General features: G+C 44.3%; 1 protein-coding gene across 9 annotated transcripts in view; it reads left to right on the forward strand.

Annotated features, from left to right (window-relative positions):
- The window catches only part of RERE (arginine-glutamic acid dipeptide repeats), a 392,196-nt gene that overhangs the window by 326,127 nt on the left and 51,237 nt on the right, over nt 1-14,832 (forward strand). For all 9 annotated transcript variants that reach the window (XM_053920116.2, XM_045190485.3, XM_045190486.3 and 6 more), the window contains one exon: nt 10,967-11,047. In XM_053920116.2, coding sequence (XP_053776091.1) covers nt 10,967-11,047 — 81 coding nt within the window. The remainder of the gene's footprint in view (nt 1-10,966; nt 11,048-14,832) is intronic.

Consider the following 14,832-nt stretch of genomic DNA (forward strand, 5'->3'; position numbering starts at 1 on the left):
GATACTTTGTTAGGTCTGCTCTAGTAAAAAGATTCCAGGAGACTCAATGTAATCATCATATAGACAGACATACAGGATGGCTCCGTGGCCTTTGCTGGTGGGCCCAGTTGCAATGTAAATCGTTCAAAATGAGGTCATTTTCTTACGGGCCATGTGGTTTTTGAATGAGAAATGGAGTAATTTTTTGACATTTGAGACCACCTGGGAAGGGGTTAGCATACAGGTGTGTTGAAAAAATTCATTATCAGCTTCACTATGGGTGCTGAGCTGGCATCATGGAGTGGGATGGTATGGTTTCTCTGGTGGGATTTGTATGTCTGAATGGACAGGAAAGTTGGTGTTAAGTAATTTTGTTAGTAGTAATTAGAGAGTCAGAAACTTAACAGTGAACACATAACAGAAGACACTTGAGTGAAGATGGAGGGCAAATGGCTGGGAAATCAAATAAGTGTTTTGGGAAAACCCAGCTGGCTCACCTCCAGATAGATTCATTTATTCATTCAGCCAATGATTGATGTTGATCACCTGCTATACCCATCAAGTGCTGTTTTCAGTGCTGGGATATAGAAGTGAACAAATTTCCTCAAGTATTTAGTATCGTGTGTCATGTCATATGGTAATGAGAGCTGTGTATTAAAATAAAACAGGTTATAGAGAGTGATAGGGCATACAGATTGAGGTAGTCTAATTGGAAGGTTGTTTACTGGTTCATTTAATTAATAGTTGACTAACACTGTAGTTACAGTTTTTAGTGGTTTTTGTAATGAGTTTCATATTGGTTCCTTCTAGCTGTAAAACAAATTACTCCCAACAATAAAAATTACCTCAACTTGCACTGGCAGTTGTGGCTCAGTGGATTGAGTGCCAGCCTGCAAACCAAAGGGTCGCAGTTCGATTCCCAGTTGGCGCAGGAGCCTGGGTTGTGGGCCTGGTCCCCATTGGGGCGGGGGGGGGGGGGGGTGAGAGGCAGCCGCACATTGATGTTTCTCTCCCTTTCTTCCCCTCTGTCTAAAAATAAATAAATAAAATCTTTTTAAAAAATTACCTCAAAACAACACTGATCATTTATTATTTCTCACTGTTTCTGTGAGATGAGAATTTAGGAGTGTCTCAGCTGTGTGGTTCTGATTTGGGGGGCTTTCATGAGGTTGCAGTCAGATGGTAGGTGGGGTTGGAGTCATCTTGAAGGCCTCTTTACTCGAGTCCAGGCCAGAAAGACTCAAGCAGCTGGGGGCTAAGAGAGCTGGAGCTTCTGTGGTGTCTCTCTCTGTTCCTATGTAGTCTCCCCAGCATGGTGGCTTCAGGATAGCCGACCTACTATGGTGGCTCAGGCTCCATGCCTGGAGAGGGAGAGCCAAGCAGATACGCCCCAGCCTCAGACCACCAGTGACACTTCTGTCCTGTTGGTCAAAACAATTACAAAGGTCACCCAGGCTTAAGGGCAAGGTACAGAGACCCACCTCTCAGTGCAGAAGAGCAGCATGTAGGATGAGATGGAAATAGTCTGCCACAAATAAAAGGGTTTTGTGGGTATGTATGTTTTAGTTAGTTTTGTTTTAAGTAATGCATGATCCTTATCTGTAAAGTAAGCGTTCTGACCAGCGAAGATGTTCTAAAGCTTCCTTCCAAGTGTACCGTTCTCGGATTCTGTTACAGATGTGGCCAGGAGCGAGGGGTGGCAGTGCCTGGCTGCTGTAGACGTTTCTGAGGCACATCAGTTGAGGGGTCAGCTGGGGGTAGGAGGGCCGCTGGACTCTTCCTGCTGGCCTCCAATCGAAACACCTTAGTACCAGGCACTTCAGTCACCCTTTATGTTAGAGGTTATCTTGCAGAGGCGGAGGGTGGATAGAACAGTGATTGAACCCAGGAGCTGGCAGCTATCACGGATGCTCTACTTGTGAACTAAGTAAGGGACGTAGAAGAATCAGGGCAGGATCACATTAACACCTACCTTCCTTAGTTCTCACTCTCGTGTTTTGGGCCTTTGGAAGATTGAAAGGAAAGGAAATGGGGTAGAGAATGCTATGGTATTATTTCTCCATGATAGCTGAACAGCTACTGTGTTTGACCCTAGAGAGGACTTATTTTAGAAATGGTCAGGCTTGCATTTGGGCTTCTGTGCTAAGCACCGTCAAATCTTTTGGGATGAGGTGGGGGAAACAGGTCTTGTTTTTGCTAAAACTAGGATTTATCTAACATTAAAGGTATCTTTGACGAGTTTTCTGAATTTCCAGAGAAGACCATTGACAGCACATATTGTGCCTTAGAGGGTCTCTTCGGAAAAGAGTGTAGCTGTCCTCTTGTCTTTGCTTAGGAAGGGCCTCCCTCCCTCACTGCGGCTCCAAGCGGCAAGGCACTAGAGACAGCCTCTGTTTGCTAAGGCTCCATAGCCAGTGGCGGCCCAGCGCCCATCTTACACACAGGCCAGAGGGAGCCCTGAGAGAGGCAGTGAGCTGCATCAGGGCTGCAGGCACTTAGTGACAAAGCCATTCACCCTCTGAGTTCTCTTGTGGGAAAATTTCTAGCAGCATACAGTCTCTGACACATGCTTTTGCTTCAAAGAGCAAGTATGTATATGTGTATATGTAAAATTTGCTTTTGAGGTTTTTTTAAAAAGAAAATATAACAACCTTTAATTCCTCTGATGAGTAGATAAAAGGAATGTTTCTGTACCTAGATTTTAAGTAATTCTATTTTGAAATCTCATTTACTCTCTACCCTTCTTGATTACCTATGGATTAGGCAGGGTATTTAATTTAGCTAAACCTCAGTTTTTTCATCTGTAGAATGGGTCCAGTGACACCTCTCTTGAGGAGGACTGGTCTAGGACCCATCACTGTCCATGTTGAGATTATGATATTCTGAGACAACAGAAGCTGTTACTCTGAATAGAAAGTATGGGTGCACATTTGAGCTAGAGAAAAATGTCAGATCTAAATGAGAGATGAGAACCATCAGTAAAATTGTGGTTGCTATTTTAAAATTATCCTGTTTGCTTTAAAAAAAAACTATAACTAGTTTAATGAAACTGTTAACTACAGTTGACCCTTGAACAACTCAAGGATTGCAGGTGCCGGCCTCCCACACAGTTGAAAATCCAGGTATAACTACTGTAGTTATCCTGGCATAATGCTAATAAGTTCAGAGTGTACTTACAAAGTGGATTCAGAAATGAGGAACAACATAGTCAGAACTCTTGGAAATGCCCACCATGATTGCTGGCATGTCTCCTCCCACGCAAGTTGGTTCTGGGTGGTGTTTATCAAAAAAGTAATGCCTTACTCAGTTACCGTTTCATTAATGTGTTAAATAATTAAAACCAAAAACAAATGATACTTTTCAAAGCATCATCAATAGCATACCTCCAGCAGGAAGTGTTTTAAATATGGGGTGACAGGAATCTATAACAAATAGGATTATAGAGATGAAATGCTACAGGTTCTCATCTAGCAGTTGTTCAGAAAGAGTGATTGATGAGCAGGTAGGTAGACATTGTGTAATACAGGTGTTTGGAAAGGCTTTCATTTCGTCTGCTTGGCATCAGTCTTCTCTTTTTTTCATCTTACTCATTAACATAGGCCCACATTTAGGACACTCTTCAATATGATGCTGCTGCTCTTGGCTTTGACAAGAGCAGTGGGCATGCTCCTCATACTCCCTGCCTGGCTTGTGGGCTTACACTTTTATATCTCTAGCAGGGCGGAAGAGGGGATGGGGGCACACTGTGGTTTGCTTACTTGCAAATATGCATGTTCTTCAGTCCCCTGAGAACCAGTGAGTTATTAACATAAAATTTTGTGCAGAAAACAGGGTAGAGCAGAAGCAGCCATTTTCACAGTGGGAATCATTTTAATACCGACAGTATTTTCCAAACACTTATATGTAAGAGGATTGAGTAGACGTTGCTTTTCAGAAGTCCTGGTGAGTTTCTGACTGTGATGTACTAGTTAAAATTCACCAGAGGGAGTTAATTTTGAAAGCTCTCAGCCAGGGGTTAATGCAGAGTTATCTTTTAGCCATTTATGAGGCATAGACCCATCTTCCTGCCTGTCTTCTCTGCTGCAGGCACAGGGTAGATCCAGCCCTTGAGATGAACCATGTTGGGAGTTTCATGTGCAGATGAGGGAGATAAGTACACCTTATTTTTTGAAGGACTTACTCCCACTCTAGTGCACTTCTATTTGCTATCCAATTTGATGTTCAGAAAAAAAATTTTTGAAACAGATAGGCAGATATTTTTTTGCCAGTTTAGATGAACACACTGAGGCGAGAATAAATTGTTACGAGAATATAGCCTTTACTTCTACATTTATAGATTTTGGGGGGAACACTTACAATCTTGAAATGCAAACAAACCCAGCAACAAATGCTCTTTGCAGCCATGATCTGCACCCTGTCCTTGACGCCATTCTTGGGCCTCACCCCATCTCTGAGGTTCCTAGTTGTTTGCATTTGTCTCCCTTGACCCTCTCCTCCTGGTCCAGGGATTTGGTGACGTGGTTAGTTTTTCCATCAGTGAAATGGAGATTTCCATCTGTGAAATGAAGCTTCATGGAGTCAGTGTACCTAGAGTCCTTAAGACATATCCTAGCACTACTCAGTGTCAGTCGTTTTCACTGTTGTGCAGGGTGCTGTTTCCCTACCTATTTCACGTCAGGATCCAGAACAGCGAAGCTGTTTGCCCTGAGGCACACCTGGCCATCTCGAGGGTGGAGAGGGTCAGCATCTGGGTGGGTGATGGGCACAGGACTCAGGGGGCTCTGACATGGGCAGGCTCAGCAGTAGCATCAGGAACTTTTCAATGTTTACTTTATCATAAGAGAAAATGTTACTGCATTTTGACCCAATTATGTTTATTCCTACTAAGTATTTCCCGTTTCAGAAGTGGCTGTGTCTATAAACAATCATGTCAGAATTTCCTTTATGGAACAGAAAAGCAGACTAGATCCTAGGACTTCTGAATTTGAATCTCATGTTCTTTCCATTCTACCAAAAATGAGAAATGGAGCTTTCTAGATTCTATTAAAACCCAGTTTAACAGTAAATACTATGCTTGGGTAACTCCCGTTTTTTAGAGCCAGGAATTAAATACTCTCAATTAGGAATGTATAGGTGGGTAACTCCTGATGCCGATGTGAAATTTTAGCTTAATAATAGCAAATGATAGCAATTTGTCTGAAAACTGGAGCATAATTATGTAACATAAGAGAGGCTCTAATTATCACTACAGTGACAATCCGATTACAATATATGTGTATCAAATTAATGTGTTGTACACCTCAACTTTATACAGTGTTATATGTCAAAATATATTTCAGTAAATAAAATAAAAAGTAGAGCATAGCCACAACTTAGGTTTGTAAAACAAAGCATAGTCTCCTTGCCATAAATAAATTTATATTTATATTTGGATCTCATCTGGCTGTGGGGATTCAGAATTAAAAGACTTGTTTTGTGCTCCCAAAGGCACAAAGTCAGGTTAACTGGTAACAAACACCCCGAGGCATCAGTTTGTGCTCTGGAGAGTGGCGGGACCGCAGGTCTCTGGAGTGTAAAAAGCAGGGCAGCTGAACTCACAGAGCGGTGACCCAGCCGAAGTACCGCCTTGTAAATGAGCACAGTCTTATTTCTCCATCATCCTTGGCATCCTAGCATTCTAATATCTGTACACCATCAGGGACAGAAAAGCCAAGGGACATAGATATAATTCATGAGGCCTGGAATTTCAGCACTAGAAATGCCGAATTTTAGCTCAGCTACTAAGAAACAGACCGCGTCTGTGTGCTGTTTTTTAGAAGCTAAGCATATAGGCAGACCTCATTTTATTGTGCTTTGCTTTATTGTACTTCACAGATGTTGGCCACACTCCCCCTCTTTTTTTAAATACAAATAGAAGGCAAGACCCTCCACCAACAAAAAGATTCCAACTTACTTATTACAATACTTGCTTTATTGTGGTGGTCTGGAACCCAACCCACAATATCTTCAAGGTATGCCTGTACCTGTATATTTTGAAGTCAGTAGAGTTAATTATTAAGGTGTGAAGTCTTAAAAACTTCAAGGTTTTCATTTGAAAAGAGATGAATTAATATAGGGAAAGGAGATTACAGCCTCAGAAAGCCTATTTAACATATTGACATAATCATTGACTGCTCTGAGAGGATTGGCTTGGTTTCAATTTTAAAGGCTACTTTCCATTTCTGGTAAACCACAAGGTAAAGGCTGGTCTCTGAGAAGCAGATGTTTTACCAGTTTTGAGGCCTTGTGGGTTTCCATAGAGAAGTAACAGTGAAGGCCACATGAAGCTTTTACTTCCTTTTTTTTTTTTTTAAACGTGGAGCCAGTGGTACTTTGCACTTGATAGCATAGTCATTGAAATACATTGACAGAAGTGGTCTGTGTTCACCACCAGATGTCAAAATCATATTTCTGGAGGCAGTTAATTTGAAATGTCTGAGACATTCAAGCAAGTGTTCCCAATGGGCCTAGACCATAGATTTAGGCTTAGAAATAGTTGTGAGCATCTTGGATGATATTTAAAGCCAAGGGTGCAGTGGGAGGTAACATTGGGAGGGAGTTTGGAGAGCAGAAAGCCTTGAACAAAGCCTTGGAAAGCCCTAACATTTGGAGGTTGAATAGAGAATTAAGCCAGGTGATAAGAGGAAAATCAGGAGAGTTTTGTGTCATGGAGGCAAGAAAGTCAACTCTGTTATCACAATTCAGAATGAACCCTTTGACTTTTAATGGTCTATTTCCACTGTGACCACCCTAGTCCAGGCTCATCATTTTGTGGTTTATCTCACTTTTACATATCAAAAACATGGGAGCTCCAACTGCCTAATACTGTCAGGAGGTGAAGTGGTGTAAGATATAGCGCCTGTGTTTCAGAGCATGTAGACTCTATTAGAGCATGAGCCTTTATACAAATAAATGCCAGATGAATGGGAGGGAATGGTCGGGGAAATTTCATTTTGGAGTGGAAGGGATTTGAACTTGGGCTTGAGGTAAAGTGGAAATATCTTGGGTAGGCTATAGATGTTAGTAGAAAAGATAGTCCAGAGTTCAGACAGTTGCAGTGTGGGCTAATTGGCATCAGGGGATGTCTGGTTAGAAAGGTAGACAGTGATAGGATCCTGGAGTGCCCCTGAATTGGGGACTAAGGGGCATAAAAACCACCCTAAATAGGTCAAAGAGCTACTCTTAGGTAGGGGAAAGGGGCAGGATGAGAGGACTCACGATTAACTCGGTGGCTATGAAAAATTCCTTGCAGAGGCTAATACGTGGCTGGATGGGGGAGCTGGGTTAATAGGTTAGCTAGTAGGAGAGAGGGATAAGGGACCTGGACTAGCACTGGAATGGAAAGAAAGGAGGGTATTCAAAGACCTTTCTTAGGAAGAATACTGAAGACTTGGTGATTTGATGTTGGGGCTAACAGGAAAGGGCAGAGTCACAGATAATGGTACCATGAGTGAAAATGGTTATATCTGTAGACTCTTACCTCCATTTTACAGAGTGTGGCAGTGCAGGGCATGGATTTTGGAGCCTGGGTTTGAATTCTGTCTTCCTCTGAGGCGTTGGGTGACTTTGGTCTAGTTACTTAACCATCTGTGCCTCAGCTTCCTTGTCTTTAAAATGGAGATAATCGCCCTGGCTGGTGTAGCTCAGTGGATTGTGGGCCTGTGAACCAAAGGATCACGGTTCAATTCCTGGTTCAGGGCACATGCCTGGGTTGCAGGCCAGGTCCCCAGCAGGGGGCGTGCGAGAGGCAACCACACATTGATGTTTCTCTCCCTCTCTCCCCTTCCCCTCTCTCTAAAAATAAACTCTTTAAAAATAATATAATAAATAAATGAAATGGAGATGATAATAGTACTTATTTGTAGGTTATAACAATTTCAAATTAATATATGTAAGACCCTAGCATATAATAGGTACTTAATAACTATTATTTGAACGGATGATGTTCAAGGATTACATCATAACAGGTAGCAGAATCAGAATCTGAACTCAGGTTTGCTCAGCCCCACCACGTTAACCTGATGTTCTAGAGTCAGCCTTCTTTAGATGCCACCTCCATTTGTGCCCCCCTCTCCTAGTGACCCTGTTCTGTGTCCTTTGGCATCTAGCCCACCTTCAGATCACATGGTCCTGGCATTCCACCATGACTCACGCCAGGTCACCCACCTCAACTTTGTGTAGACTCTCTTGTCCTATAACCAGTTTTCATCCTCCACCTCCTGTCTTTCATGGAGGACCTTCCAAACCCCTCTACCTCTGCAAATGCTGTCTGTTCTCGTGGTCTGGCCCCGCCTCACCGTCTTGGGTAAGGCATTCTGGACTACACAGTCCACCCCTCTTGGCTCTCCTGCTGCACCAAGGAGCTGCACTTCATTAATTTATGCTTGGCTGAATTAAGTCTCAGATTGTTCTGTAAGGATTCCATACACATTTATCTTATCTGCTAAAAATGAGTCAATTTTAATAAAGGTCCATGGCCACTTTTAAATTCTTCCCAGGGCTAGGTACTCAGGAAATACTTAAAAGAGTGCATTGAAGCAGCATTAATTCTGATGGCGGAGGTTGAGGTCGGGCCTTCCTCATCTCACACCTGGGTTATCCCACCAGCCCATTTAGTCTCTCTGTTGCAGCGGGTCTGTCCCTAGGCCACAGCCACACGGCCACTGGAGCAGTTCTTACCCAGGCTTTTTTCCTGGACCATTCGGGCTTGAACTTCTCTACCCATCTACAGTTAATACCATAAGCCTTCGGTTGAGCCTGAAAGGCTCTCTGCAACCTGATCTCTCCTCTCCTGCCACTCCAGTCTTACCTGCTGACACTCCTTTCTGCACATCCTGTCCTCCTTGTAATTCCCAGAATGTTCTGTATCCCCTTCCTGACTGACACCTCTGCCTGAAGCCCTGCTGAGCACACCTGGCAGGCTCATGCTCTTCCTTGTCACTTCCTCTAAGACACCAGCAGTGTAAATTGCTTCCTCTTCCTAGCCCCACCCACAGCCCTTTGTTCCTCTGATGCTTTTCTAAGGGCCCAGAGATTGATCTGTTTACCTGTCTGCTATGGCGCTCCTTGAGGGCAGGGCAGCGTCCTCCCTCTCCATACCCCCAGGGGAGATGCCTTGCAGGTAGTCAGGGTTGCAAGTTGATCCTAAGAAGAATACTTTTGTTAAGTACCTGAGGTCACTCTTTTCCACACTAGAGGAGGGCTTGCTTCTTTTTTTGTGCCTTGACAGACTTTTCCTTTGAGGTATAAGAATTATACTGAAAACTGACAATGATGAGTCATCTTAGAAAGGGCTGAAATCTGAAAATGCAGAGCCTCTGGGAAGGGAGTAGGAGGTTGCAGATCAGTCCTGCAGGCCAAGTCTGGCTCCTCACCTAATTTGCCCGCTGGTCTCAAACACGGGGAATGGGAGGGACTCTCCTCCCGGTGGGCAGGTGATTTATTGGCTGGGAAGCTTCCGCGGTGATTTCGTTGTGAACTGGGCCTTGCGAGGTGCAGCCTAATGCTTGGGCCGCTGGGAGCAGCCGCCCACAATACCGGCCGGAAGGGACCACGGGGTCGTCGGGCTGGCCTCCCATTTCGCAGCCCAGGGCTGGTGGACGGCTGGCAGTAGCGCTGCTGACTCTGCCCGCTGGGAGGGAGGACTGGAAAAGGAGCGGCCTGGGACGGGCCCCGAGTCCCGGCTCGGCCCCAGACCGGTAGGCACCCTCTGCTCACTCTCGCAGTGGTAGGGAGGAAGTTTCTGTGCTTCGGCGTCGGAATTTACTTCTGCTGTACAGAAGGAAGGACCCGAGATGGCAGCGCCCGAGTCCTGGGAGGCTCTGGCGCAGAGCCCCGGGGCGGGGGACGGAGTGTGAGGCCGGCGGGCAGCGCGGCAATCCAGGCCGCCTTTTGCAGCCGCCCGGCCGCGCTGGGCTCTGCGCGCTGCTCCAGCCTCCTCCCCCGGTGGCAGCGGTGGCCCCAGCCCCGCGCCCTGCGCCCCGCGCTGCGCGGCCCGCCTCGCTCACACACCGAGCCACCCTGGCTGCCTCCTGCCTGCGATTTTTGGAGCCAGAGGTGGGTGACAGGCGTGGCCTCTCGCTGCTCGGGACCCTAAGTGGCCTCAGCGCTGGCCCCGCGTACCTGTGGCTGCCTAGCCACCCGCGCCCACCCAGCCGGGACGTGCAGTGGCAGGTCGGCCGCACAGGACCAGGCATTGGGCTTCGGGCCCGGAGCCCGAGGTGGGAGCCGGGGGAACCGGGGGCTGCCCCCCACTGGGGCGGGGACGGGCTGCCCGGGAGCCATGGGACAACGTGAAAGTCTCCAGGCTGCTAAGGAAATTGGGGGGGGGGGGTTCGGTGAGGGGCTTCAGGAAGAAGGAAGGGGTGCTGATGGTTCTTTATGTGGTGTCCTGGAGTGGCTTTTCGCGACGGAGATGGCGGGGCAGGCCAACTGGTGTTCAGGCTCCCAGTGGGCTTCTGATGTCGGTGCCGTCCTAGTGAATTCCTCAGATTAAGGAGAGGGCCTTTCAACCCTCTAGGGTGCCCTTCTGTAGAAAACTCTCCAGATTTGGTTCTGTTTTCGCCCTTCTGCTCGACACTCTGGGAAGCCTGGTTCTGAGGTGGCAGGCAATCATCCTGTTTTATTGAAACACGGAGTATATTTGTTGTTTATACCTCGGTGAACCAGTGCGTAGACTGGTAGCACAGAGGGCACAGATTGCTTCCGAGCCTCAGACGTAGATGTCCTTTGCCTGAGCCCGTGTGAGGTGTGGGCTTGGGGTTCTGAGAAAAGCTGTGGGGGGCCTGCCCTGGTGGTGGGTCCCGCATCCTAGACCAGTGGTATTCCCTCGCTAAGACTTTTTTGTTTTTGCGGTTGTTATTCTGCTGATTGCAGATATCTTTGCTTTGCTGACATCCTGTTTTGTTTTTGGTTTTTACATCCTATTTGTTGTTTCTTTTTATCACAGAAACGCTTCGTTAAGGGGCTCAGGCAGTACGGCAAGAACTTCTTCAGAATCCGAAAGGAGCTGCTTCCCAATAAGGAAACAGTGAGTACAATTGGACTTTATGTAACTTGATTTTTTCCTCTTTGCTCCTGCTGCTTCTCCACACTTGATCTTATGAAATGGTTTCCTTTAACCCTGCGCTGTGCTCAGATTTCAGGCTGGCCTTTAGCATCCTATTCATTTTACTTCCTTCACATTTAGTTCTAGCTCAGGATTCTAGATAGAAAGTGACAGATTATGCCTATTTCCCTGAAGAAAGTGGACTTCTGTTGTAAGAACAAACAGGTCTTCGGCAAGAGAGGGTTAAGTTAGAGGGTGGGAGTGGGTGTTGGGGTATTGGGAAGTTAACGTCTAATTTTAAATACAGTGGCTGGAATAGGAAATGTCGTTTATCACTAGTTCAGATTTGGTTGATGTGGTTTGTAGCTCATATGCTTTGAATTCTATTGGGACTTTTCCTGTATTTACTGTTACAGTGGTTTGAAGAATAGTTTTAACTCTTTAATTTTCCAGCCCTAAAAGTTTGCAGTTTTCATTTGATGGATGCACAAGAATTGTTATAAATTGCTTAAATGGGGCTTTAAAAAATTCCTATGATATTTCACAAAACTGAGAGTCAGATCTGTTGAGTACGCTTCCTAAACTTGGGGTAGGAGGGTTTGCTAAGAAAACTTCAGAGTAAAGTTGTATGAAGAGAATATTGTCCAGGGATTCTGCCTCACTTATCTGTAATTTCCTCCAGGTGCTAGTGGAGGTGGATCAGGGAGTGTCCTCCTCTGGCTAGGCTAAGGAGTAGGGGAGATGCAGGGTGGAATAGAACCAGCTACTTCCCAGTATCTGTGGCTGAAGCAGAGTCCAGTCACAAGTGCTCTTCGGGACTTGTGGTGGGGGTGAATATTTAGACATGTTCTCCAGGAGTGGAAGGGGGAGATGGATGAAGAATATTCATTGTAAAAATAGGTAGGTGGTTTTGTTTTATTTGTTTTTTGGTTTTCTAATTGGGTGTTTATTGATTCTTTTTCTTACTCAATTTTGATTCTTTTATTTATTTATTTTTTAATGAACTGTTTCTAGACACTTTCTGTATAGTACCTTAAGAACAATGGTACCATAACAGGGAGGACAGGTTCTGAGATTTCAAGTATAGCCTCCTTTAAATCAGTGGTTTGCATCATCAATCATAACTAGATTAAACTTTTAATATTTGTTATATATCTGAATATGCCGAGAGATGAGTCATTTTAAGAGTGATAAAAAGGGCCCTGGCTGGTGTAGCTCGGTGGATTGAGTGAGGGCTGTGAACCAAAGGGTTGCCAGTTCGATTCCCAGTCAGGGCACATGCCTGGGTTGCAGGCCAGGTCCTCAGTACAGGGTGCACGAGAGGCAACCAAACATTGATGTTTCTCTCCCTGTCTTTCTCCTTCTCTTCCTCTCTCTCTAAAAATGAAAAAATAAAATCTTTTAAAAAAAGTGATAAAAAGGGAGAACAGTGTTCACATACATTAAAATAAATTTATTATGTAATCAGTCCATAAAACCAACTTATTTTTTGCTCTTTCCAGAAAAATTGGAAGGAGGTATTGAATGGAGAACAGTGAAGGAAAGTTTTTTGAGGATTTCCGTTATTTGAAGATTGATAGATACTTTTAAAAAGTAAAATGACTTTACCCAAGTATGGGAATTTTGGTTTGGCTAAATTGGGGTGAAATTGAGAGATGTCAGTGAGTAGCTTTGACTTGATGTGACAAGCTACCTCATAACCTCTTGACTCAAGTGTTACCTGTCCCTGTACTGAGGTTCGCTAAAACTTGGAAACCATGTGGTTTGCTAAAACTTGGAAACCATGAAGAATCTGATGCAAAGTATCACTCGACAACAACTTCTATCTTTCTATTTTAAAAAATTAATTGATCATAGCAAAAGTAAGCATTAATCCTAAAATTCAGTCTAGCATTTGGAAATGCCAATTTTATCTAGTTCTAACTCCCATGTAGAAACCTCAGTAACCTAGGTAAGAAAGAGTCTTTGACTGGTTTTCTTCTTGCTCTTGGTTGTTCCTTATTGATGATGTCAGACTCAATAAGTAACCTTTTCTCACCACAGAGAAGTTAGTACATCAAGTCTTCGAGCTGGCGCTCTGGTCTTTTGCAGGCACCTCTTTCCTGAGACCCTTCCTCATCACTTCTCCACCGTCTTGGTTTCCCAGTCACATGGCTCTCTCTCTTTACTTCAGTAACACCCAGCAGTCTTCCTGTTTCAGCCTCTTCAGGGCAGGGCCATTGGAGCTAATGGGACTGTTGTTTGCAGCACCAGAAGATGTATTATGGCTAACATTGGCTAACTGTTCCTGTGTCTGGCTGTCTTTTGCATAGGATTGGAGGAGTTTGGTAGTAGGGTAAATCTGTAAGTATTCTAATCAGCTGGGAAAGGCACTCATATTTTCCTTAGTTATCTACATAAGCAAGGTAATCATTCACAACTTACAGGGAGGGAAGGACAAAGGTTCTTTTTCATTTTTTTTGCTGTGGAAGCTGAGGAAATATGCAGGCAGCAGTGTTCTTGGTTGAAAACTTCCTTGGTAGAAATCTTCATGTGGTCATGCCTCTTTTTATAGCCAATCCGTAGATACTTTCCGTATTCTCTTCTATTTATCAGAATTATTAACTCATTTCTTTGCTATTCTCAACTGACTTGAAACTTCAGAAGGGTGTCAGCATCCAAAGAACATGCCTGATTGGGCCTGGGTGAGGGTCAGCAGGCCTGTGCTCTATTCTTGGTCTCACCAGTAACTGTAGTACGTGCTGATCTCTTCTGACTGTGCGGTCTCCTTTGCACTGTTATTGGGAAGTTGAGGGCAAATCCTGACAGGGACTGGGAAATTATTTTCTCAAAAATGGTGTTTCTTTGAGTGAGAATTTTATAGGTGCTACAAATAATCTTTGTAAACTGTTTGCACACTTTGGGCTATTGCTGTGCCAAGAGCAAAATGACGGCTCTTGCCTCCTTTGCCATTTACCTGCTCTAGAGCCTTACTCAGGTTATTCAGCCTCTCTGTCCTTTAATGTCTGTGTCTGTAAAACAGGCCAATCCTTCTACTCCTGGGAATAATTTTGAGAATTTAAATGAGATACTGTTTATAAGGAGTGCCTAAAAAATACCTGAAAATGACTATTCTTCTCATCTACCCGCAATACTACACAGAGTAGCCACACGCTGTGAAAGTACAGTTACTTTCCACTTACAGAAAAATTGAGTTTGTGTAAAACAAAATTACCTGTTTCTCATTAATCTACCTTGCCAAAAACCCTTTTAGTTGAAAAATTGGGAAGGAGTGAAGGGCAGTGCCTAGCTTAAGGGATGTATTTTTGTCTTGAAGCTTTGTTGAGGAGATTTCATTCTTACTGGTCCCTTCAGTGAGCTCTGCAGACATAATTTCCTGATGGGCCTGGGCATAAATGGCTTTCACAGCTCTTTGGTTTCTGGTGTTTATTACACAGGCACAAAACTGGTTTTTCTCTGAACACTGCTACCCACTGAAGTGGGAATAGTGGCTATGATTGTGGAAAACCAACTGTTTATAGAGGTTTAGTTGAGTGAGTATTACATGTTAACCTCATGGTACCCAAGAGAATAACCGCAAGTTAAATATTTAGTGCCATGGTCGTACAGATATCCTGTAGTTTATTATCTTTTTCTATAACCATTTGCCTCCCTCAGTATTCTTATAAGATGTATAATTAGCAGTAAAATATAGTAAAGAATCTTTGTTGAGTGTATCAAATTCCCCTTGGCTGTGCACTTCTCTCTTACAACACGACTGGACCTAA

This window comes from Desmodus rotundus, chromosome 3 (assembly GCF_022682495.2).
Source record: "Desmodus rotundus isolate HL8 chromosome 3, HLdesRot8A.1, whole genome shotgun sequence".
NCBI classification, from domain to species: domain Eukaryota; kingdom Metazoa; phylum Chordata; class Mammalia; order Chiroptera; family Phyllostomidae; genus Desmodus; species Desmodus rotundus.